The 27,353-nt window shown below is 35.4% G+C and overlaps 1 protein-coding gene across 1 annotated transcript in view; it reads right to left on the bottom strand.

Annotated features, from left to right (window-relative positions):
• TLK1 (tousled like kinase 1) overlaps positions 1-27,353 on the bottom strand; it is a 70,649-nt gene that overhangs the window by 21,001 nt on the left and 22,295 nt on the right. Inside the window, exons 2-11 of the mRNA XM_082312791.1 lie at positions 23,662-23,780; positions 19,753-19,824; positions 13,944-14,019; positions 11,329-11,375; positions 10,876-10,962; positions 9,681-9,770; positions 8,732-8,824; positions 7,392-7,502; positions 5,506-5,642; positions 4,067-4,255 (exon numbers count right to left, since the gene is read on the bottom strand). Coding sequence (XP_082168917.1) covers positions 4,067-4,255; positions 5,506-5,642; positions 7,392-7,502; positions 8,732-8,824; positions 9,681-9,770; positions 10,876-10,962; positions 11,329-11,375; positions 13,944-14,019; positions 19,753-19,824; positions 23,662-23,780 — 1,021 coding nt within the window. The remainder of the gene's footprint in view (positions 1-4,066; positions 4,256-5,505; positions 5,643-7,391; positions 7,503-8,731; positions 8,825-9,680; positions 9,771-10,875; positions 10,963-11,328; positions 11,376-13,943; positions 14,020-19,752; positions 19,825-23,661; positions 23,781-27,353) is intronic.

Genomic DNA, 27,353 nt, shown 5'->3' with positions numbered 1-27,353 from the left:
ATCCACTAAATTGACTTAAGTTGGCTTGAGGTGAATCTGAGGAGCACTGGGGAAGAACAGCAGCTGGGAGTAGGTTGCATGAATTAATCTGGTAACAGTCTGGTCCTGACTGCAATCTTTTCTGCTCAAAATTACTGTGCAATAAATGCTGTATTTTAACTGTCTGCAGCCAAATGAACTATCATACACATGCAATGAATTCCTGAAATTCCCCAAAAACCACTGGACATATTCTGTGCATGTAGTGTAATTTTCCTGTGATGTGTAGGGCCATGGTGTGCCACCTGTACTTGTTGCTGGAAGAAACTGGACATCTTACCTGGCCTGAAAGGCTTGGTTATCACCAATTTAAACATTATTTTTTTAATTAGCAAAAATAGGCCTTCCAGTTGTTTAACAATATTTTCACAGCCAAATTTCAAAGGCTTTGACACAGTATGCATGGGTAGACCTAACTGATCTTCTCTGCACTTCTTCCTCACAAGTTCAGACAAAACCCTCTTCTATGATCAAAATGTTCTTACAAGTGGGTACAGACAAGACAAAAAAACCAAAACGGCCACGTGCTCCTTGGTTGTCATGACAATCAAGCCTGGCGCATTTACAGTCATCTCTCCTCCCACCTTTTCCCAGTTGAAAAATCATCCTGGATACACAGACACAGCAGAATGCGGCCATGCCCCCAAACAGCCATGCACACATCCAACACAAGTTTTTGGCTACAATTTCTGAAGCGCTCCTTTTTGGTCCAACCTTATTCTCACTCTAGTTCCTCGAATTTCTACAAGGATGGGCAGACGCTGACCAAGTCAAAGCCTTCCATGAGGTCTTTTTGCCCACTGTTTCCATGTTTGCCTTATAAAGAGATTGCCTCAGGAAAGGAGCTGTCTTTACTTGTCCTGTAAAGCCCAGACACATTGTTGGCACTTCAGCCTGAAAAAGTTTCTGAAAATATTTTTATTTGTTCCATACAGAACAGAATGCTCCCTGTAAATGATGCATTTGTTCAGCTACAGTAACAAACTCTGCCAGCTCCCTCTGCTCTCCTATTCCAAACTGCATGCAAGGAGAAGAATGTATGCTGACTCCCATGGAGGAACTGGGAAGCAGAGGAAGAACTGACTGGGAAGTGAATACAACTGATATGGCTGAAGCTGCACAGGAAGGACTACACCACTTAAACTAAATAAAACATTGCTCCTAGAAATAATTGTCTATTAAGATAAGAGCTGCTTCCAAGAAGCAGGGACTAGCGTTATAATTTCTCAAGCCTCCAAGGAATTTGGAATAGAGTTTTCAAACAGATTTTTCCAGGGCTAAGGCGGCAACCTCTACTTCAAATAAATGTTTTTTCTTTAAATATATTTCAATTTATTCCTTTCATGTAAGGCTAATAAAATTACTGTTCTCAGTAGAGAAGAGATCTCTCAAAACTGAAACTATTTTTTAGTTTTGGTTTGGGCCACAAAAAGGGAAGAATGATGGAAAACCAGGACAGTGTTTAGACTCACCTGTTGCATGTTATTTGAACACCAAACCCACCATTCACTCATAGGAGACTGGCAGATGGCCACTTTTATACTAATAACTTCAGTGCAAAAATTTTGCTTTTAAATTCATATCAGAGACCATAGTATATTCAGCTAAACTAAAACAATGCCCTTATTAAGAATGCCTCAGGCAACACCTTCAATCCATTTCAAAACAGTTAACACCTGTTTTCAGAAAGGGCTTCAATAATACTGCTTGTTACAAAGCTATGGATCATTTTGTCTTGTCAATACCTGCAGCTGGAGACATTTTCTAAAGCAAACACCACAGTGGTAGACACACTTGTTGCTAACAACTGCTAGCAAGTTAGTGGTTTGTTTAAAGAAAAAGATCTGCCTAATCACTTGCATATATGTTGTACTGATTTACTACTGGTTTAGTTCATTAATCTCAAGCAGCTCTTCATTTTCCCATGCCTCATATAAAACAGAACCTCTTCCATTTAGCTATACTAATTAAGATCATTACTTTCAAAGTAACACAGGAACAGTGATAAGCACAATCTAATAGGAGGGAATCACATAGAGCAGATGACAAATTTACTCTAAAATGGAAGTGCACAATTAATAACTGTTTTACCAAGATACACAAAACATATTTAATTCTGTACTGAGAAGCAGAGAGGAGTCAACACATAATACTGCTATACAAAACTACAACAAATACTAAATACAAACATTTAAAAAACCCTTTCAAGTAAAGGTGTAAGAGCATGATGCGGCTTAATGATTCTGTGATCTCAGGACATATTAAAGACCTTCTAAAAGGTCTGAAACAAAATTTATAATCTTACCATATAGGCAAGCAATCTCATATCTAGATTATATAATGATCAAATTAGGACACTTAAAGGCAAAACAGTTTTGATTCAATAACAGCTTACAATTATGCTAGCTTTACACCCAAAAGGGCAATTCTGATTGTTCTCTTGGCAATTCTATAACTAGCAATCATTTTCATGTGCCATTTAACATGTAACTGGTTAATCCAAATAAAATGAAAACTTGAAGTTTTTAATCATTTGGAAATTATTTAAAACTGTATAACACCAGAAAATATTCAGAAGTCTATTAATCAGGAATTCATTTTGTCCTACTTAATAATTAGAACGTCTTCCATATTTTTTCCCAAATGTGTACTTTATCACCTCTTTAAGCAGCAATAAGATTATGGAAATTTAACATGAACGAAGACATGGCCAAAAGATAGCAAATTAAAAGTTCCGTAATTTTTCAGGTCTTTTCCATTATTTAAATGTTAACTTTTAATAACAAGAGGTACTACATTCAAACAAAAATGTATTTTTAACATGATGGTAATCTTTACCGTACTATTCAGAAGTATTAATTATGTTCTAGGAAGAAGAAATGTAGGCGCTAAGTAGTACTAAAGAATCAATTTGAGCAATGACTCTTCAGCTCTCTACCAAAATACACAAGTAACACTAATCAAGATTTGCTTACATCGCCATCCTTACTACTGTATTTTCATGGTATTTTTGTCACAGCCAAACAATTTCACAATGTGAACTTTAAGAATGATGCGTTATGCAAAACATATGCAGCTGTCTTCAAACCAATGGTCCAAACACATGTATTTTGCAGATCTAACCAGAGTAATTTATTTACCCCCTGCCCCCAGAGGTATAAATTACTGCCTCCACAAGTGAGAGCTGACCATGTCCAACACATGTAGCCTACTTCTGCAAAAGTAGCAGATTAATTTGTTAGTCTTTTTAACCCTAGTTATTTACTTTTTATTTAAGCTGACTAGGAACAGATACACTATCAGCTGCAGCCTCTTAGCATCAAGGGCAATAACTAATATCTCCAAGCAGCAACTTCTTGAAATACTCAAATGTCAAGAACACATCTGTCTGTGCCTTGAATTATGCCATTTCTGTCTGCAGGAAAAATTGTCACTTGAAAAATGGAGAATTCTTTGATAGCTCTCAATTTTTATGTTTAAATGACAAAAAATTTCAACATTGTCAATATGTGAAGTGGGATCAGTAACTTTTGACAGTTGCTCTCAGGATCTAGCATTCAGAAGGGGAAAAAAAAAATTCCATTTGTTTCTAGACACATGTCTTCAAATAGTAAAGGCTGAAAAAAAGCTTTTCTTGTCAGCTGAAGACTGTTATATGAAAAATGAAATGATCTCTACCTAAAGGAGAGGCTCCTAAACCAATGTAGATCAAGGGAAGTTCAATAGGTACTAGTGACATTACAAGAGTAAGAAACCAGAATAAGGACTCCTCTAGATCAGGAAAACAGAAGGAACATTGCATAAACACAGAATGGGCCTTTCTCTGGTGACTTTACCAAAAATAAATTGGGCAATTGTACGACATCTTCCTAGGCAGTGGTGCAAATTTCCCTAACATCAGCAAGTCCTCAGTGAGAATATAACTGCTGAATATACTGAGTGTCTTTTTATGCTGTTATTTGAATAGAACTCACACAGACAATATCTGAGAATTTATGTAAAAGACTGATTGAAATGTTAAACTTACAGCTGTGGTAAATTGGGTCTAACAAAGGGATCGTTTTCTGCCCCATTCACAGCTTTATTTTTCCTCTGCTTGGGTTCAGAATTGGCAGATGGTGCCTGAGAATTATTTGTAGTTGGAGGCTTTCGCTTGGCCAGGAGCTTTCTTTGCCTTTCAATGTCTTCCCTTTGTTGATTCACCCATTCTTGCTGCCTGTAAACCCCAAAAAAAGCTTTATTAAAGTTTCATCATTTTGCATATTTAAAGAACTATCTTTTTAACTGATAAAGCATTAAGAAATTTTTAGAAAACTTACTGTACATGTGAAAATGTTTCCTAGCAAAAAGAACACCAATGTTCTTCATGAGGTGGAAAAATTTTGCTAAAGTTTTGGCACAATATACTTTTGAAATATGTGGTGGGTTTTTTTTGTTTTGGGGTTGTTTTGTTTTGTTTTTGAAAGTGCTACACATGATTTCTGCACTAGAAAAAGAAAAAAACATATCTGAGCTGCTGGATACCTTCTTTTATACCATCAAAAGAAATGTAACAGAATCAATAGAGAGTACTCGATTTTTATAGGCCAAATACTGAATTTGATCTGACCATTCCTAAATCAGTTTTGTTGTATGGCAAACAATTACAGCTTTTATGCAAAACACATATACAGATTGTTTTTAAGATTGCCTTAAAAAAACAATGTCCTAGGCAATCACATAATGCTAAGACTACATATTGCCCTTCAAAAACTAAAATCTTGGTGAATTACTTTTTTATCTCTCTCTCTCTTTCTCTCTCTCTCCCTAAAGACTGAATCAGACTCATTACCAAAGAACACCTTTTGAGGCATTGCGTAATTATTTTACCACCATCTCTGATGGTCTCCCAGACCCCTTTTCCTTGGCGCCATCTCTGCTGAAATACCTGTTGCAGCAGCTCTTTCCCAGGTGGCTTCTTTCCCCCATCCACTTGCACTAGACCCTACCTGAGGCTGCCAAATCTGTCACTCCTCCTTCATGGCACTGAGGAGCTGGATGCCTGAAAAAGCTGCTACAGTGATGGATGCACAGGCAGTGCCTATGCAACCAATAAGAAGTTCACAGACCTCATCTGCCCCAATGATCACCAGTGATACACAGTTAGCTGCTTGAAAAATAACTGATTTAGTTTTATAGCTCCTTCTACCAGCTGAGCTGAATAATTATGTACTGCTCATTTAGGACATTCGTGCTTTTCTAAGGATAGTTAAAATCAAGTGAAGCCAAACTGTCTTTCAAAGACACCCAGCCTTAGTATTCTCTCAGTTGATAAGGGAGTTCTGTACTGTATTCTCAAGTCTTCAAAAGGCAAAGCAAAATACAACGTATGAAAAGACACTCCAATCCCAGAACCTTAGTAATAAAAAAATCCACTAGAGGGAACTAACAATTAGTGAGAATTTTAAGAACATAGCATTGACTAACTTCACAAGATTTTGAAATGCAAAGCCATCTGTCCACTGTTCAGTAAATGAAGCACCATGACGAACTGTTGTAAAATGCCCCAGGCGTAATCTGTCTTGCATGCTCTTCTCTCTGCTTGCCAGCTTTTCCTGTGTGCTCTAAGAAAACAAAAAAATATTCATATTTAGTAATACTAAAGTGTTCAAAAAGTCGGTAAAACACTCAGGTTTTTTCCTCCAACAACTTTCTAAGGGAGGGATAAAAGGAGAGTAGATGAAAATATCCTTTATTACTTTACTCCATTTATACTAATTTCTGCAGAACTCAAACATCTGCAGTTGTCAGAATTGGTAGTAATGACGATTTGTGCATAAAAAAAAATTTGAGTTTGACTCAGTTTTCCTATAAAGTTCGCCGTTCTTCATAATTAACAAAACATTTTATTTGTAAATACAGCAAAACTGATAAAGTGTCAGCATCATACAGGCATATAATTATGTCTGTACATGTCTATTATACTAAATGTGCCTGCTTAGATATCAGAAAGAGTGCACCTACTATACTTAGCCTGGAAACTCCCTTGAAAGAGCATCTATGTTACTACTTGTACCAAACTGACTGAGCTCAGGAATCTGGACGTGGGAATGCACTGCAGGTAGACCTAACTGCAATCAGATATTCACTTGCAGTAATAGAAGCAGATGCCCTTCTCAGAACCACACTACTACCACAAGCATCCTTGGGATGTGATAAATGACTGAGTCTGCCTAGCCTGCTTCAGCACAAGAAGAGAGAGCACTGTGAACACTGCTGATGGACAGAAACTTCTTTAATTGTTACAAATGCTTGCTTCTTAAGAAATGCCTATGGCCCAAAATCCCTCTCACACACACGTATACAAAAAAAAGTGAGAAGTTGACAGAATTAAGGATCTTTGTGCAAACAGACTTCCAGACTGAAGAGGAGGCCTGCATGACCTTTCACAAAAAATGGCCTACGTGATATTCTCAGTCTGAAGGTGCCCACCTAGCAGCATGCTGAACAGATCTGATGCATGTTTGCCCTGCATTCCCCTCATGCTGGAACTTAAAAAGGACTGCAATAATTTATTTATGGCATGCTAGCGAGGAAGCTCTCTATAATCTTCTAATGGATCAGTTTGTGCCCTTGTATCTGATAGCAGCATCTAGCAGCCAGTGTTAGGGAACAGACTTGGCTGTTTACCTTAAACTTTTTTGTATCCTGATTTGTAATAAGCTGATTTTCTATTCACTTTTTGTTAGTTTTTTTTTTTTAAGTAAGGCTATTTAAAAGAAGAGAGAGAAAAACAAGAACCTTGTCTTTTAAGAAATTGTTTAAATATAACTGGCATTAAATTTGAAATAAATATTTCTTTCATGGTAGTATGAAGGTAAACGGTCACCTTCAGTTCCTTGTTTCCATTAATTCTGAGCTAACATAGCATTTTCTCATTTTAGATCAAAAATTGTCTCAGCCACTTAAGAGTCTCACAAAGAGATTTTATCCATCTCCTCTCCACAACAGATTATGTTCAGAAATTTTTTTCATTCACTGTAATCTTATTCTTAAAGTTTGTCCTGAAAATTGGCCACATCCTAAATTCTTATATTTTATGCTTTGCTGTATCTGAATTACTCATGATAGGACACTCCTCCCCCTTTAAATTAAAAAAGGCACATTTTCCACGATCTGAAAAAGGCTCAACATTTTATTTTGCCTATTCAGGCTTATAAAAACACTTACTGCCAGACAGAGACCATGCATATGAAGTTTCAGCCTCAGAGACTAATGAGAAAAAGTTAAAGTGAAAATGAAGGCATCATAATGGAGTTCGACAGCACCCTCACAGTTTTTAATCACAAACATTTTAAAAGCAGTAAACTTACCTTTTCAATTAGAAGCTTCTTGCTCATTGAAATACACTTGTTTAACCTTTCTTTATATTTTTCAAGTAGCTTTTGTTGTTCATCTATTTGTCTTCTAAGATCACAGTTAGCCTAACAAATATATATAAAATATGAAAAGATATATCAAAACACTATTTTTTTTAAATCAGCTGTCACAGAAAATAAAGGTATCTACCTTCACATGACTGAAGTAAGGAACATGCATAAACATATATATATATACAGGCAAAAATCGCATTTCACAGATCTATCCCAATCTGTAGAAGAATGTCTTGCTTCCTTTTTTATTTTCTTTACGCTGAGCTGCATTCTGTTTTACAGAGCATTCAGCATATAAATAATATATAAAAGCATTGTATCCATCATTTTTCCAGTCCTCGGTGTTAAACCAAAAGTTTAATTTTAGCTCTGGATCCTTTATATCTGATTGCCGAAGTCATGTTAAATACTAACATTTTTAATTTAAAAGGAAACAAAAATTTACAATGATAAAAGTTTCAATTATCTGAGTAGAAAGTTTAACAAGTCCCCTAAGTTAAATCTAGTTAGAACATATTACCGTAAAAAAACCCACACAAATATTATTTTGTTTAAAAGTACATTATTATTTTTAAAGGTTAGATTTGTCTATCCCATACTGTTGAACATGTGCTAAAACAGTCTACATGTACAATTTTATAATGTACGATTGCATGGGTTAATATGTACTTGTCTACATATAAACACTAAACAGACTATGACTTGTGAATATGTTTTTTTTGTTTCTCATTTCTATATATATCATCTCTCCAACACTTCTTTCAAGAAGTCATTAAGATTTTTTTTCTGAAAACAGGTCTTAGAGCATAGTATAGCATAGGTTTCTTATTAAAAGTAGTTATTTATTGCCCGTAATAATTTCTGTCACAATCACCTCCATTCTGAAACTGCCAACAGTTGTCCTGCTGATAACTGCTATTCATAATTAGAACAACAAAAAACCCACTGTTACGTGAAATTATATTATCAATTTAAGGAATTAATCAACTGCCTGCAAAACAGCATCAGCTTGTTTTGTACCTTCAGAAAGTCTATAAACATATTTAATGACTAACAAGTCATAGCACAGAAGCAGAAAAAAAACCCTTATGCATTTAATTTTACAGACTTCTCCGATTTTCAGAAAAAAAATTTACAGAAATTAAAAACTTGTTTCACCTTTTCATTTAGGTAACTTCAGGGTAATTTTTAAAAACAAGGATTATTCAAACATTTAAAATATTTGCCTCAGATTCACTGCCTGATGTTCCGAATATCTTTACCGCATGTCTAACACTTACCCTGAGTAAGTCATCTATACGACCTTCTTTCTTTTCCAAGTCTTGATTTTTATTACTTTCTAGTGCAGCTAGTTTCAGCATTGTGAGATCAGTCTAAAAAGAACATTTTGAAATATTTATCCTTTCCTTTAACAATTACAGCATTATTTTTCTCATGTTTGTTATGTAGAGAAATAAACTGCTTTAAAACGTTCAGCAAGACCAGCACATCCTATTTTCATGTGTTTTGAAAGTGACATGGAAGGTTCTTATTCAAAACTGCTTTCCCTCTTCATGAGGATGACTGTGAACAGTTGGGAAAAACCACTAACAGTGTTAAAAGATTTCATCACTAACTGAAAAGTTATTGTTCACAAAAAAGCATATAAAACAGGGCAAGACCATAAATGTCAGCTAATTACTTTAAATTCTCTGTATTGGGTCAACAGGTGAAGTAGTCTTGTGCTGACTAACTTGTGAAAGATAGAACAGATCACATCAGAAATGGCAGAGCGGATAAAACAGTTGCTTTCGACTTTTAAGAGTCAAGACAGAACTGTATCTTGATCATTTTGATTACCATCTCATTTTTCTTCTTCAATGTCATATTTTAAATGCAATATGACAACAGCAGCTGTCACTTCAAATACTGCCTGAAAGAGCAGCCTCTACTTCTAAGATCACACAACAGCTAAAATCTTGAGCAAAAGCCTACCAACGATGTGGTCATCTACCTAGTCATAAAGTGCAATGTTGGAAGCAGAGCAAGTGCAGAATACAAAACTACCGAAAGAGATTTAAATTATGAGCTGTTGAACTTAAAAGAAAAAACGCTTTGGCGGATTGTAAAAAGCAAAGCTTTTGAAAGCCTTTACGAGTTTAGAAGTTGAAAGACAAAGAAATAAACATATCTATTAGTTTTTCCTACAGTCAGAAATGATATAGGATAGCTCTACTCAAAAATAGTTACCTGAGTAATTTTAAAAGATAACTGCTTTGGTTGCGTGATAGGGTGGTCCCCGAAAGCTAATGAAGTAGGAGAAGGACTATTCTGTCGAACCTGGAATGCATGAAAACAAAGGATTTTAGATACAAGTGTAATATTCAATAATGAACATAGCCTTGTTTACAACTCTTGGCAAGAAAATAATGTAGAATAGAGAAATAAGGTATCTTTACTACAGAAGATACTACTTGGAGCACTGCATTGAGAGCTATCACTATGCTGTTATATATCACTTGCAGTTTAGAAAGGGTGCAATATATTCTTTGAGAAAACTCAGTGTCACTTTTGGGAAACAGACTGAAAGATTTATGACAATACAATACAAGACTGACATAAAGTGATGTCAGTCTTACAGAGACTTATTTTTCTGATTCTAAGCTTTCACAACTCAAAAATACAGTAATGTGAGTTATTTTTGGAGTGGTTATTTCCCATGGGAGAACCAGAAAGGGGAAGAAGCTAGTGCAGATCAGAACATAAATCCCATTGCTGAAACTTCCCAAAACGCACTAGCTTGTGTGAATGAGACTGTTTTCAAGCCAAATTCCACAATCTGTATTACACTCCATACTGTTACCAAGAATAAGAGGATGCCTGAAGTTGAAAGTACATGGAATAAAAGCTGAGGTCTACCAGCAGAGAAAACAAATCCTTTCTGTAACTGGCAGAATCTGTTTGTCCATTTAAAATCACATGAGGGTATGCTTAACACCGAAATTGTGCACATGAGGAGGAAAAAAATTAATTAGCATGACCAACAAAGACAATTTTAAAAGGGTACAGGCAAATTAGGTGTCATTTATTTAAAAACTTATGATTTATCAAAAACTGAGCTTTTGAAGTCCTGAGTTAGGGGTTCAGTTTCCTCGTAAGTAACAAACATCCTCCCCTTTTTTGTCTGAGGCTTGTGAATAGATATCATTAGAACATTTTAACATTCACTCAACGTTAAACATAATTACTTTGTATTTAAAAATTATGTTTTAGGAAAAAAGTCCCAATGTTAACAGAAAATTTTAGTTTTAATATTTAACTTGATTCTTTTTTTTTTTTTTGCTGTTGAAAGAATGAATTCCTTCCCAGGATCCCCTCCTTTAGCAATTATGCTACTTTTAGACTATGAAAGTATCTCCAGCAGCTATGAAGTTCACAAACTCACAGAAGAAGGAGCGGAATGTGAATTCTGAGGAGATCGGATTGCAGGAGGTACGCCTCGCACTGGACTAGAGCCGTTTCCACCTTGGTACTGTAGAGAAGATATGGCCCTCCAATTAGTCAATCTTCTTATCAAAATACATCATACATCTACTGAATGATACAACTCATCTGTACACAGAATTTGTAAGTTAGACTGTATTACTTGTATTAGGGTAGCCTTTGGCCATTAAAAGAAAAGCATGAAAGAAAATGGTTTTTGTATTTTAGCTCAGGCTGCACCAAGAGACCACTGTATCTCTACTTCAAGGTTTAATACTCATAAACTTCCATAAAGAAGAAACAGTATCCTCTCAAGAGGGCTGTCCATTACAAGCAAAAATTTTGTAACATCCAAAAAAACCTAAAAGTATATTTTAAAACTAAAGTAAATTTTACAAACACACAAAAACCTTACCTCAAAATAGTCACTAATCTTGTGACCACGTCCCCCAATATTCTTTCCTGAAACAAGTACATTAATACATTAGAATTGATTAAATAAATTACTTTGTGTCTTACATTTTTACCTATACAGTAATTATAGCAAAGTCTTACCGCTTGTTAATTGGTTTTCTTTGATGTGCTAATATGTGATCTCCCTACGTAGATAATTAAGGGATTGGCCACAAAAAAAGAGATTTGCATATTCCATTCATTGAGAAATCAGAAATTAAATCACACTTCAATTCCTAAACCAGATTAGCGCAGACTTAGCAGTCAGCATAGACCTCTTCTAGATAACAGGAAACTCATCTCTTACCCTACAGATCAAACCTTTATTGCTAAGTCCCTCCCCTTTTCAAGCACTATCTCAAAGTTCACCCACTTCCAAAACATCAAGTTAACCGAATCTCTTAACATCATATGCTCCAAGTGCCCAAACGTCCAGCCCAAGGACTTCCCTAAGTGCCAGTAACAGTGTGGGCGTAGAGGATGACAAGTATTTCCATTCTTCAAACCTGACTATGAATCGGCTAACTCAGAGGGTTAACTAGGGAGATAAACAGAGCAGAATAAGAGAGCAGAATTTCTTTTATCTTAATCAGTATTGAGACATCAGGAGCACCAACGTGAATTAACCTTTCTTCAATGTGAGGATCTGACCCATATGTGGCATTCCAGAGATTGCACCAATGCCTTACCCAATGGCATAAATGCTTTCTTCTATTTGGCCCTAAGATGACTGGTAAATTTTAAGACACTATTTGTCTCTTGTTAGACTACCTGTTAGGAGACATCTTGAAAATGGACCATTGTTCAAAGTTTTTTTTCTTTATAGAAAGAAATTTTTGCAATAAATTAGGAGATCATTACCCATAGGTCCAAAAATGTAATTTTGGACTTTTTAGCAGAGATTTTTAAGCTTTTCTATTGCTTCGCCCCTGAAGAACTCTTGCTAGTCCACTATGCCTCTGTATTGGCATTGCTGCATAACTTTGTGTCACTAAGAAACGCGACGAAGAAACAGAAACATTTGGCAGCCCTTTTTGTGCCAAGACTTTTTACAGAAATGTTTAGATAAAATAATTCAGACCTAGAACAGCACACAGCTAACTCCTCCAGTAGTTACCCAGTTAGCATACATATCACTGCTACTGCCCTCTAGCCAGTTCTCTACCTACCCTGTAATTCTGCTAGTGATTTCAGTCTTCATGTTTAATTCTCATATATCGCTTTATCAAATTAAAATTTGCTTTCATCCAGATAAATGGGAGACTGCATTCCTTTTCAGTATAGAAAAATCTATTCTATGTCATGTTACAGAACTCTACACTGAAGAAATAAATCAAATTATTTTGGCACAACCAATTATGAATAGATTTACACTGATTTTATCCTGCTTTCCAATTACCTCCACGTTCGAAACAATACTTTTCTTCAACATTTATGGATTATTTTGCGTATTACGAAGTCAAAATCCTAGGTATGCAACATACAAGAGATGGATCTCTTGTTCCTTTTTTCAATACAACAGCAGTATTTGCTGTGCTTCAACTGCACTGTACCACTCCAATACGCTGCAGTCTCCTAGGCCAGTTCCTTGAGAATATTGCAGTGCAGACTATTCGGTTTCACTGCTGCTGACAGTAAAATAGTAATTATGAGACATTATAATCATGTTGTCTATGCCAAAAAGTTCCTAAAATTTCTATCATCTCTAATTTCAACTCTCACTGGTAGCAGGAAGGATAGGCTACTAGAACAATGGAAATAGGAAATTTCATTCAAGTTCTTTGAACAAAGAAAGTCTCCATGAAGCAACACTTACAAAGAAATTAATTTTAGTCAAACTACATAATTCTTCTACTAATAGCATGTTGCATCATGAAGACTTCCAGATATGGAGCCCATTGATGTGTATCTGAAGTGACATTTCCTACTCAGTTAGAAACAAAAAAAGCTAATACAGATGTTCTCAAAACTATTTCCTTTCCCCTTTTGATGAATTTTTGTCTTTAAGGTTAAATTTCCACCATACCTCACCCAAAATTCACATTAAAGAGAGGAACAACAAAAACTATGCCTTGTAAATATTAAATTGGAAATTGGTCTCATCCTAATCTCCCCATCCCTCTAGACAACTACACTGTACAATAATCCATAGAAAAGGAAGAATAAAATTCAATTTTTAAATATACCTGAAAAACAGGCAATCAGATACTATAATCTGTAATCCCTTTTCCCCCTTACCTACTGAAAAGAAATACAAATGACAAAGGTATTTTGGATAAGAAGAGCTGCTACAATTCTTAGGAAGTACACAGAGTGTATCATAGCTGCAAGTTACACATGCAGCAGCACACAGTTCTTATGGGCAATTACCAGCCCAGTTCAGGTTTTACTTGCCCATCTCTTCCAGTGACAAACTGGGGGGGGTGGGGAGGATACGTTATTTATCATCCAAAACCCAACACCTGTGTTATGCAAGCAAAAATGCAGAATTTTTAAGGCTAACAGTCAAAACTTTGTGCATTATAATTTGATTAAATACATGCAATAGCTATCTAATTCATTTACATTTTAGTTTACCTTGGCTGCTTTCACTCTGAGTGTCTGCTTTTCTTTTTCTTCCTCTGGAAGGTTCTGACTGTTTCTTTTCTGGAGTCTACAAACAACAAAAAGAACACGGTCCAACAGCAGCTCTGTTTATTATTGCTATATTATTGTGAAATAAATTTAAATCCTCATTCATAAAACATGATTTCACAATTCAGCAGGGATGTAATTTCAGATCTTAGTTAAAGCAGATAATATGATACTTGGTCAACCAGATAAATAGAAGCTAGAAAAGATATTTAAGAAAGTGAGAAATAATAATTTCCCAAAAGGCAATTCTACATATTAATTGTCAAGCAATTATACCTTTTCATCCATTCTGGGGTTTATGAACACCCAATCTGGTTTCACTTACGGCTACATTTTACCAAGATCTTCAGATTATAGTTGTGGGTGTTTTAAAGCTTAATACTTAGTGAAATAAGCTGATTCTTGATGGTGTTTTCTACACACTGCCACAGTATAAACACAAAGTGCTAGTGCTTCAGTAGGAAGCCAATAATGTTACTCATTTTCAGAAGTGCAGAAGTCATCTCCAAACTAATATAAACTGTGGATTTTTAGAATCTGCTTAGGATTTAAAACAGGAGAGCAATTGCTCAAAATTTGAATATCTATCCACTTGGAAAGCGTCATTGTCCCCTCCCCATCATATCTGTATCTCAAGAAAGTCAAAGCAAAACATCAATGATAAGTGAAAAAATACAGATCTGTTAAAATTTTATTCCAGAAATACTATATATAGTTGCCTAGAAACTACAATCAGCATGTACAACACAGATAACAAGAAAGGGCTGTGATCAGAAGCATCTCCAAATTATATTTGCTCTTCCCTTGATCTGAGTTAGTCTCCCCAGTGTAAGTTAAATTCTACAAGCTGCTTTGGTTCAAGGAAAAGATACTGCAGCTGTGTGTGTATTTAGCCTCCAAGCAGCCTCATACCAGTAACTGGAGAAAGCACAGAAGCCATTACATGAACTCTTTCATAATCAAGAAATCAATGGTCTCTAATATCTTGGACTAAATTTCAGATCAGTGATAAGATGCTTCATTTTTTTTATGATACCATCATTTTATCATTTCACTGCATTTGTCACTTTGTGCTCAAAGTATTCTTTCTCCATACAGCAAATGACATCAAATTTCAAATTTCAACCCATCACTAAAAGCATTTCAAGTATGTTTCAGTTTCAAAATCTTCACATGGATATCTTAAAGTACAAATTTACTAGAAATATCCTAAAATATTTATTTTGGCAAAGAACTACTTAGTTACCTGTGATCCGTAGAAAATTATCAGTCTATAAAAGAACAGAAAGTTCTTTTATAGTCAACAACATACAGTCAGGATAAGAAAGGTCTTCCTTATCTATACTATATATTTTTTTAGAAGTTTTAGCTCTGTGGATAGCTTCTTAAAAACACTTCGGAAGTTTTACAATTGTAACTGTTGTATTATCGAGCTACAAATGAAGTTCAAATTACATACATTTTATTTTAAATAAACTCTACTCTTCCAACCAAAAATCTGCATCTTTTAGAGTGCTGTTGTATATTAGTAAACTGTACAACACAGACTCTTGGAAATGAAGTTACGTTAAGACTGTATGATTCTAAAAGCAGAAAGCATAGCTTAGAAATATTACTTTAATAATTTGCAACTACTGCCAGGTAGATAGGTAACATTAAGCTATCTTTCCACAAAACTAAATTGAAACTATTTAGCCAAGCATTTTCATGTTATTCTTATTTTCCAGCTTTCAATTTTGCAGTTATCATTCTAATGTAGTCAGTTTTACCTACCATATCAAGAAAAAAAAAAAAGTTGTTTAAAAGCTAATTAATCACTAAACATTTAAGATTTCCCCCACCAAAATTAGTTTCCAACTGCAGTGACTGGTCTTGTATTTAAAAACCAGGCATTTAAAGATGTTTATAGTTTTAAAACTGAAACTCAAATAATTAATAAATATCTACTTCCTTAAGGTCTTCTGATTTCTTTCAGTGTTTAATTTAACCTTCCAAATGAAAAAGTATTAGCACACTAATGAGGTTATTAATGAGGCTACCCAACAAGGTCATGTTCACCTTTTCTAAGTACAATATTCACATGGCAATGTACAGCATACATCAATCACTAGAAAATGTTCTCCAAAATCCTTTCTAATGAATGGAACCATACGAATTACAAGAAACTTAAGACTAATGGGGCTGAGGAGTATCCCCCTGATAAAAGAAGACTGAAGCTACTTTCAGTCACTTCAGAAGGCTGTACACATAGCCAAGATTTAGATTAAAATCCCACTATGTCATAAGCAAGACAAAACAGTTTTGAAGTTATCCAAAGTTAGATTGTAAAGCTATGTTAAAGTTACCCACAGCTTAGCATATTAGCACAGCCTCATACATCATGGTCTTGATCCTAGTTTAGCCCTCAATTTTAATGTGCTTCCCCCAAGCCTTCTCTTTACATTTATCGTTTTAAATCCTGGCTTTTCGCATCCTCTATTATAAAATAAACATTTCTAAGTACCAATTCTCAACTAGTTAATGTCCTTTAAAAAAATAGTCAGATAAGTATTTTTATATATTTTATGTACAGTTAAGTATTTTCTACCATTATTGTAGAACCGATAACAGCATAACTCAGGCAGTTATTTTTGTAGAGGGAAAAAAAAATTAAAATCATGTGTAATAAAATAAAATTTTATTTTTTGTCTCTCAACACTTAAATCTCCATTATGCTTAATAGTTATGATTTTTTTAGTTGTTAATATTTTTCATCTGCATAATGAATGAATGAGTTGATAGTTTTCCACAATTACTTTCTTGTAAATCCTACCCTCCCCTCAAAGCTTTACAACTACAGCAAACAAATACAGCAGTGCTGTGGCCCTCTGCAACACATGATAAATTCCAATTAGATCAAACCTTCAGTTACTTCTGAAATTACATTTATAATGAGGGTTCTGTATTATTGGGAACCGCAGCAACTAAACAGCTACCAGCAAGCAGAACAAAACATTTAAATAACTAATCAAACTGGACAAATCAAGCCACAGACAAAGCTGTCCTCCTTTAAAGAATTAATTATCTGCAGAGAACAGAAAATACTAGCTATAAATAAAATAATGTATTTGTAATCAAAACAAGGAGGAGTAATCTACTTTAATGAGGAATGTTGGGGAAGGCCAAAATGTTGGAAGACTACCAGAAGCACTTGTTCACAACCTGAGGTAGCCAATTTAGGATTTATCTTAACTACAAGTAGCTAATACACACTCAAATTAAGACCTATGTACCACAGCAACAAAGCATTTAATAAGATAAAAATAATGTATACGTTTCAAAAGAAACTGGAATACAGGTCTGGATATTAAGATCAAACATCCAGCTAATGTTTATCACTCACAATGCGGAACTGAATCCAGAATAAAGCCTGGTTTCAAGTTATTTTGCAGATCAAAGTTTACCTCTGTGAAGTATCTCAATTAAAACTATTATTCAGATAAGCTGCCCCTCTTCATACATCCATCAGACAGAAAAAAAAGACAACTACAGTTCTAATAGTTGTATTTTCTGCTATCCTGTGTGCAAAAAGTAGAACAGAAAAAAATTCACACCAGAAAAACAGAAAGGGGGGTGTGTGGGGGAAGCTTGCCTTGTTTTGAAAACCAAGTGTGAAAAACTTTCTTTCTTTTAATGTGCCACTTAGTGATGAAAGCACAGAATGATGACATTAATTTACCATCACAATTTGATCAGAAACTGACATTCTTGCTAGAAATTAATTTCAACGATTGAGATTTGCATTTCTACTCTCTTTTCTTCCCAAAATCTACTGTAATACAACAGTCCTCTCAACATCAAATGATGGCACTGCTTCCCATATGAGTCAGTCTTTGTATTTCTACACTACCATCCACAAGAGGAATTCCCTATTATTATGAAACCTTCATTGTCACACCATTAAAAAAAAAAACCAAAACAAACCCACATAAAAAAATCCCACAACCTGTTTGCAATATTAAGAACTAAAGTGTACTTTTTATAGGATTACAGCATGTAAGTAACCAGATGTTATTTTAAGAACAAAACTCTAAAAACTTATTAACATATTTGGTATTACAATTATAATTTAATTTAAGTGAATCCAACTGGCAACTCCTGAAAATGGGTCAAGAAATCATATTTCATTATCCAATGTCATTAAGACTCCTCTTTCAGAAAACACAGAAGAAACCTGAAGCACTGTGCACTGGAGATCTGTGCAGGGACTTTTGAGGAAAAAAAAAAAAAATCTATTTCTATTTTAGAATCCAAGTTTTAGAATATTTTTTTTTTAAAATAATAAATTATCCCTACCCAGAAGCATGACTTGAGGTTAAAATACTGTGCAGAGACTGAAGACATGGGTTGAACTTTCAAACTTACATGCCTTGGAAAAACCTTGCCTCCATATCTCATGTATCCAACTGTAAAATAACATTTTTCTACACCAAGAAGTTACTACATGTATAGTCAGTGTTCTGAGATCACTTGACTACTCACAGACACGTTTTTCTGTCAAGGAATTGCAATAATGCATTGTAACCTTCAGGCTACTGCAGCACATTTCCATTCCCACACCTACATCAGAACTGCATCACTGCAACACTGCCTGAAGTATTTCTAGGAAAAGCCATGAAGAAAACCAACAGGCAGACAGACTCTTCTGGTTAAGAAAATAGTCTATATACAATTGAAAGGAAAATCCAGCTGGGAAAAGCAAGGGGAAAAAAACATAGCAGATCCTTTTTCAAAAAGGAAAACATGAAATCACACATACAGAACATTTATTTATAAGGTACTAGTCTTGGGAACCAACTAAATTCACTTGCTGGTCAGCCCAGTATAAAAGCAAACATCAAACAGTGTCTTGTAGTGACTGAGTGAATGAACAATTAGAACCCAAAACAAAGCTTTAACATGTGAAAATAACGTCAAAAGCACATTCCAAACAACTCTCCCTCTGGCATGACACATACTCAAACACAGGTCTAGCCTGGGCTAGAAACACACTCTTGCTTACAATCTTACCAATGCAATCTGTGGTGTACACAGGCAAAACTGTCAAGAGGGATTCACTGACCCCAAAATAGGTAAATTTTAAGAGCTGCATTAGGGCAACTATGTCAATGCTGGTCACTGATAGGAAAATCTACTCTAGGGAAGTCTGCACTCTGCACATTAAGACCTATTAAGAGTATGAATCCTTTTTTGGATTATGAAGTGGTACTAGGTAAGAAAATACACAGTGACAACTGCAGCTTTTACAATGCAGATGATAGGTACTGTCTGACCTTGGAGTAAATCTGTATTTTTTGAAGAAAACATAACAAAATAGTTTCTAGAGTATTTTCAAAGATGCAGCCTAAGACTAGTCAAAGTTTATCTGTGCTGATGAAAACTTTATTACTTATTAAACAAAAGACAGCAAACTGTTTAAGCATTTTGAGCTCCAAAAGCTGTATGTATCCTCACAGCATGACTACATAGATAATAAAGAAGCAGAAACAGCTAGTTTCATGACCAAAAATCCAAAGAAACTTCCATAAAGTCATGTCTCCTCTTCCAAGAGATGGTATCTTTTAGTAACGTATGCTTTTTCCTATCTAGCTGTGTATTTTGCATTTTACTTTAAAAGTTTCTATATAAAATAAGGCATCGAAGTGCAATATAAAATTATAACTTGCTAGCATTAAAATTTTTAGGTAATAATGAATCTGCCCTGTATACTTACCTCCGATTCTTTATCACTTAAAGATCCCAAGCTTCCGAAACTGTGATTTGAACTTTCGTTATTTGTTGAGGCCTATCAAGACAAGTAAAATACTAAACATTATATACAGATTTATAAAACAGCTAATCCACTATTACCACTCACAGTTATAACAAGTAACAGTAATAAAATTTCATGCTTGCAACAAAAATTGATTAACTATAGAGCACTTGTGACTTGCAAGGGGGATAAGAAGTTTGACAGGTGGATGTTTTGACAGGGCACAGTAAATTCTGTATTTCAATTGCTTTTAAGTCAAGTAAAACCCTAGAACATTCAGAAATGTTTCAGTCTTATTTTGGAATTGCAAAACATCCAATGAAAAACCCTCCTAAATGATTCCACAGAATGGGCTTAAAAAGCCAATATTACTGAAAGTGCTGGAGACTACTAAAAATTTTCATTTTTCAAAGAAAGAGGGTTTAATTTTCTCCAAAACAGATACTAGGCTATTGCAAAGTTTATTTTTTTTAATCCATTCAATGACAGAAAATTACAACCTATTGACAATATTATTCTACATTCTTAAAACAAACCATTTTCTCCAAAGTAACAAATTTAGACTAGTGGGGGGGGGGGGGGGGGGGGAGAGATAAAAACTGTGAAATAGTCTCAAGTTACAATATTTATTTAGAAATTTTCTAAGGCTGATTTATTCAGAGATCTTTTGAACACAGAATGACAACAAGGACATTTTATTGAAAGAGTCTGTTCCACATTCACATAACAAAAAATGCCAACATCAGTTGAGCTTCTTTTTATTAAAAGAAAAAAAAAAATCTTATACCGCTGGATTATTCTCTTCCACATAGGAAGGCAGAACAAATACTGTGAAGTGAAACAACAACTAGTTCCAAGGCAAACGCTCAGCTTGCTTCAAAGCATTAAATTCTAGCACTGCATCAGTTTGCAGGACAATACTGATCTGCGACATCTTCTGAATAACTAGATCATCTCTGAATTAAAATTTCTGGAGAAATGTTAACTAAATCCACAGGGCGTCCCCCCCCCTCCCCAGGCAGCCTCTAGTATAGAAATGCGTATATGGAGTTCTTCCTTGCAATCTCTCAGTATTTGGTCATTGGAGTAAGCTATAGTCATACTTCCACCCTTGGTTACTGAAAAAGCTTGAAGGTGATGGGCTTTTTTATCCCCAACAATTCCAAAAGTCTTCAGCAAAACAGTAGATAAGGGTAGGCTTTCAAAATAGTAGTCCCAATAAGTAAGAGTCTATCTCAATTTAATTACTAGAAGAATAACGACCTAGAACGTTTCCAAAAATAACCAGTAAGTGCAGCTGCAAGCTCTGTATTGTCTTGCTAGGTTAGGAAAATGAGAATTTGGTACGTGTGGATTTGGGTATGTATGCAAAGACGAAGTTTTCTGGTTTTCGCCTTCAAAGTGAAAGCAGACCAATGGAGATCACATTTATACATCACATTTTCCCAGTTACCTCCGCACATCAGATCAAAAAGGTTTAATCAGGTTATTTAATAAAAATCAGATAAGCCTCTCTCAACATCCCTCACCAAGACTAAAGACTACATTAAAAAAACCCAATAAAGCATATTCCAAACACAGTCCAGATCAGCTACTACACTTCATGTTATCTGCTTGGATACACTGAATAGTCAGAAATAAAAGAAATACAAACAAAACTGATATAATCACAATTTTACTGATGGTGGGATAAATCGCAGGCCTAGATATTGGTATTCCCCTCTACCTCCCTGCCTCCCAAAACCAAACAAAAAGTAAGCAGGAAAAAGATGAGACATTGAACTGTATACTGAAGATCATTTGTGGAATATTTCTGGTCAAACGTAAGAAGAGTGTCTTAGGTGAGGATCTGTATCAATCAGAAGACAGTGGTGGTAGTATCTTCTGCAAACAATTATCAAAGCATTAAAAGAAAAAAAAAAACCAACAAAATAACTTTATCCAGCTATCCATTTGGAAACCAACTGGATGAGATACAATTATCTGTTCAAACAGATCTTGGAATGTGTCAGGGACAAGAAATTTATGTTTTACATGATAGAGTGAAAAAGGAAATGAACCATTTTAAATTTCTTTTTGTTTTCTGGCTAATTTGGATGAACAAATTGAGAACCTGAAAGTGGAATGTAATTTGGGTAAAAGTGAAATCAGCTGAACAACAGACAACAAAAAAAGACTTGAACAGATTTATGGAAATGCTAAGCAGGGACCCACAGGGGATCAAAGTTTAAAGAAAAGGAACTCCAAGAAACTTGATAATTACTTTTAAAGAAAATGTATTACACACACAGCAGTAAACAGATTCTGAGGAGAAAAGACTGGCAATAAGGCAAGGGACCAACAGAGCTGTGTCAAAAACTAATAGAAGGGTTTATAAATACCCTAAAAGTTAAATGAAGTTAAAAGAAGGTACAGATCTAGTAATGAAAAAGGACAAATAGTCATTTGAATTATGAGCAATTACCTGAGCAATTATAATGAGCTAATAAATTAGTGGAGTAAGTAGTACTAGAGAACCCAAGGAAGAAAGAAACAAAGATGGGCCAGAATTACTGGGTTTGTTGTCTCTATCTGATTTTAATCATAAGATATGGCAAGTATACATTTCTGCAGTCATAGTTAGAAGGCAATTAAATAAAAAGACAAAACAACAGTGCATCAACCACACTGTGTCAATCCAACCTGATTCCTTCCCCTGACCATTTAACCCACTTCTTGGTTAAGATGGTAGTAACAGAACTGATGTAATCTTTTTTACAGCTTTGTGACAGTTACCTTCATGTCACTCTCAAACACAAATTAAGAAAATGTGATGCGAGATCCCTATGCACTCATTTCAATTTTTTGTAGTTTGTTAATAGTCATCAATACATCACATGTCTCCAGAAATTTCATCAATGTCCGCTATCGGGTAGTATTTTGTTCTGTAATCTAGAGTGGTAATTAAAATGTGGAATAGGAAGTGAAAAATACTAACCAAGTTTGTGTAAAATACTTAAAATATGAGGGTACTGCAAACACTTTGGAAACAGAATTCAAAAGTACTTTGGTCATGGGGGAAATGCGCCTAAAAATTAGTATTACACCTTTTTAACATCACTTTATTAAGCACTACACTTGGTGAAGAACATTCAAATGTACAAATACAAAATGGAGTACCTCTGGCTAGGCAAAGGTATTGCAGAAATCAGTCTTGGAAGTTGAAGCTAGTAACTTGAACTGAATTTTTAATAAAGGCAAATTTATTTTGCAGATGTTTCAACTGAAGGGTAGTATATGACACATGGAAGGTAATGAAGCCCTGCTATTCAATGTTCATAACGTTTTTCCTCAAGTGTTGCATTCTGGTTTAGATACTAACAGACAGACTGCAGAAAGTCTACAATGAAAGTAGGTAAAATTGGTATAAATGTCTGGAAAAGTTAAAAGAATTTCGCTTTGTTAATCTAGATATATTAGTCTTCAAACAAGTTTAATCTTAAAAACAGAGGTCACACCAGACTCCCTGTGTCTATTTCAAGCCGAACTGTAAGTAGTTGGCCATCTGCAGAAAGGACAACTCCACTTAAATACTGGGAAAAACTTCCATCCCTGTTCACATGTGCACTAGAGCAAAACCACAAAAGCGCCTGTATAAGCCCATTCTTTGGTGTTTTTAAGAATAATTCAATGTCCATATGTCATAGATTGGTTCAGGATAAACAATCCTATTTCAAAGCAAAATAACAGACTAACAAGGATTTTCCTAAGAGCCTCTTCCAACCCAGTACTTTTGCAAGTAAATTACATGGGCAATATACAAATGAGACAGTGTGAAATAAATTAGTATTTCAAAGATGGTAGATCTGGATGACTGCTCTCAGAACTTACTTTAGCTCCAACACTGCAACTTCCAGTACTCCCAGTGCTGCCACTTACTACTCCTGTAAATCTTGCCTCTAACAATTCTTGTCTTCTTGGGTCCAGGCTATGAAGCTCATCCATTGCTCCTAAAAAAGATAAATAAATTCATTATATCCCCTAATATTTGCAGTGGAATATTTTACAAGCAAGCGAAACATACCACTGGCCTATGCAAAGAAAGGATTTATACCCTCAGCTTGACAATGATTCACCATCTGTTACCTAATAACAAATGCACTCAATGAATTCCAGAAATTTTGGGGAAAGTTCTGTGTATCAGAATTGCCTTGTCAATTTTGGTGAGAACTAGAACCTATTAGAGGCATATAAGAGCCATGGAGTCTGCAGCATGCGATACGCCAACCAGGCAATTATTTATAGATTAGAAACTAGCTGACAGGAGCAAAATACTTGCCAGCATAAAACCTCCCAATTCTGCAATCCCCTTGTTTTCCATATTATTTAAATTGTTTAGGCTATCAACATAGCAATGTCCAAGACAAACAAGTAAGAATCATAGGGGGGGAAAAAAAGGAAAATCAGAAGGTAGATCATAGTCCCCAACACATGCAAGGGAATCCAGGGGCAGAGAAGCAAGGAGCGGGATCAGCGATACGAAAGCAGCTGAGAGTAACAGAGGCCCTTGCACAGGTGGTGCCTCGGACAGAGCCCTGCTAAATGGGGTAAAGCAGTGCCACTGGCATCGGCAGGGAAAGTAAGGTGGAAGGAAATGGAGGAACAAAAGGAGTTTCTGATGAGCTCAGCCTACATGAGTAGGCTGCAACATGATGTGCAGCTTTCTAATTTGTATTTAAATCACTTACGGCTGTTTAATGAGTCTGAAAGATGATCTAGACAAATAGTCTTCCGTATTTACACAAACTGCATTCTTTGTTTTTATCTTTTCAACTACTTGAACATTCAGTTTATCTTCAATTGGAAACATTTCAGCTGCTTTATTTTAAATAACATATTTAATGCCAAAGTCTTTATGCACTATTTTAATAGCATATCCCTCAAGTACCATATGAAGTGGTATAGTCTCATTTTTTTCAACTAAGACACAACTTGCCAAGTTTGTGCTTTTCAGTCCCACAGGACAACACAGCAGTTCAGAAAGGACTGCAAGTAATAACTATGTATATTCAAATTGTACTATGAAAAAAAGCTTTTGGAATTCCCTTGTCATGAAAACTACAGTCTGCAAAGTTTAAGTGCTCCTATTAACTTCTACCCATCAGCTAAGCATCTTGACAACCAAGGCAACAGCATAGCTTTCCTCACTTAAGACATGAGACACTTTCTTATATGACTTTTGGGTATCTCACCTTTAACATTCAAGAACTAGATGGAACTTTCCATACGACACATTTTGGCCACTCCTGGCCATGCAGCTAACCCTCCTGCTAGGGAAAGCACTGCCTCTGCTATTTGGCTAATTCAAGTTGCCCTTGTTCCCGCGGGAAGGCAGACGATGGCGAGTGTGGTGTCAGTGCTCCTTTACCAGAGAGCCCGGTACCCAGACCTCCTCTGATAGAAGAAAACCACACCAAGAGAAAAATGGTCAGGAAGGATATATTCAGGAAACATGCTGTTGGCAGAACCTTCTTTTGAAAAATCAAATCGCAAGTGGCAGGTTGAGGATACCGCATTTTGTTTCTGGAGGTGGGGGAGTTTACCCAAATGCAGCCACATACAGGGCTGGAGGTCTCTTTTCCAGCAATCACGGGAATTACCCAGTTTGAAACTGCAGCTGGCTTATTATCAGTAGTTGTAATGCCGCTTCTGAACTTGCCTAGTAAAAATTCTTCCAATTTCTACATATTTTAGGTTGTAAGCTCTCAGGGGTAAAGACTGTTTTACTACATGTATGCACAGTGCAGAACAATCAGGAATCCTCTTTAAACTGTTGCTTCCTAAAATGTGCTTGTATACTGCTTCCAAGAGTTTCAGAAACAAATTGTACACTTTTCATATGCACAAAATATATTTCTTACATTTACACATTGTGCAATAAGGCTTTTTTTTTTCTTTTTTAAAAAAAAGCAGATATGTACAGCATACCTTTCATAGTATGTATGTAATCTATACCTTAATGGGAAAGTATTGCTCTGAAAGAGCCTAAGAAACTAATCACACCACATCTGTCAGGTGAGTTTAAATAATTATTATTTTGCTGCATAACAGTAAAAATGTTTAAGTGTATCCCACCCTGAAGTATCCAATTTTAGTTTACCAAAGTAACCCATTTAATGAAGCAGGACTAGCAATATTTTGATTACTAGCCTACTTGATAGTCACTGCCCACAAAAGTTCAGAGCTTACTTAAACTTACTGACATAATTCTAGCAATTACAAACCACGCACATATTACAGAAACAGATACTGCCACACCCTACATTGTTTATTTTATGAAATATGGGAAAGCAATAATCACTCTGGACAGCTAAGGCTCATTCGAAGTGCTGCAGAGTAAAATTGCTACTGCAGGTCCCATGGACTGTATCTAGACACAAATGCACTAAGTAGATCACCACCCCTGGCTTACCTTACCAGTCAGAATGGTAATTTAGCAGGTAGAGGGGTAGTTCAAGTTCACAGCACAGATGAAATACAATCCTTCATTTTTTTTCTGCTCAGATTTTAGAGCCTACACACGCTAATGAATGCACTGTATTCTCTTTATTATTTCTGCTGGAGTGGGTTTTTGTTGTTGTGTTTGGGGATTTTGTTTTGGTTTGGTTTTTGTTATTGTTGTTAAATATCCAGAACCAAAAAGCAACACACAGTTTACACGTGCACTCCACCATCCTTGTGATCTGAAGGACAAGACAGAAAAGCTGGATTCAAACCTTCTTTGAACACAGAGCAAATCCTAGAAAGATCTATTAATCTGCCTTCCTCATTCATGCTGTAATTTAAAATACACCATTCACTCCCAGACACACAGCTGTTTTTTCAAGAACATGCCATTCTGTACAATCCTTCAGGTCTCAGTACAAGTTACATACCTTTAAAGGTACCGTAAGCCTTAAAGACCTTCATGTAAGGGACAAAAAATATTTTTTTAAACACCAGACTTTAAATTCTCCTGCTCACAAAAATGACATAACTTACAGTTTTGAAAATATACCCAGACTTCTTACTTGAACTAACTTCATTCCCACCTCTGAGAGCCAACTCACTAACTCAAATGACATGCAATCACGTTACACAAGTATTTACAGCATATTTACAGTGATGCTAAATGAAAGACTGGCATTGCTACCACCCACTGCTATTCAAACTTCTACTATCTTCCAAAGAGAACACCTGAAAGATTACCTGAAACTCACAGAGGAGCCCTAAAAAACTACTTTTCTTTATTTCTTGTAAACACTACAGATTTTTGAATACTACTTCTATTTTTTTTTTAAGTTGCCAATGCTACCTAGCTGTTGTATTTTTTGGGAGTGGTGGTATATTCCATATTAATTTATCTTTCAGAACCATATATAGCCTCTCCTCTAAAAACTAATATAAAACATACAGATTTCTTGTCCACACTTTTTGCAAGAACTCTCTTGAAAAGAACTCCAAACTCCTCTGAGAATTTGTTAAGCAATGGGTTATGTCAAAAGTCAAAGTTATAAATTCAGAGAAGCAATTTCTAAGCTTTT

The sequence above is a fragment of the Platalea leucorodia genome (genome assembly GCF_965183815.1).
Source record: "Platalea leucorodia genome assembly, chromosome: 5".
Classification (NCBI taxonomy): domain Eukaryota; kingdom Metazoa; phylum Chordata; class Aves; order Pelecaniformes; family Threskiornithidae; genus Platalea; species Platalea leucorodia.
This window is presented reverse-complemented; position numbering and strand designations above follow the sequence as displayed.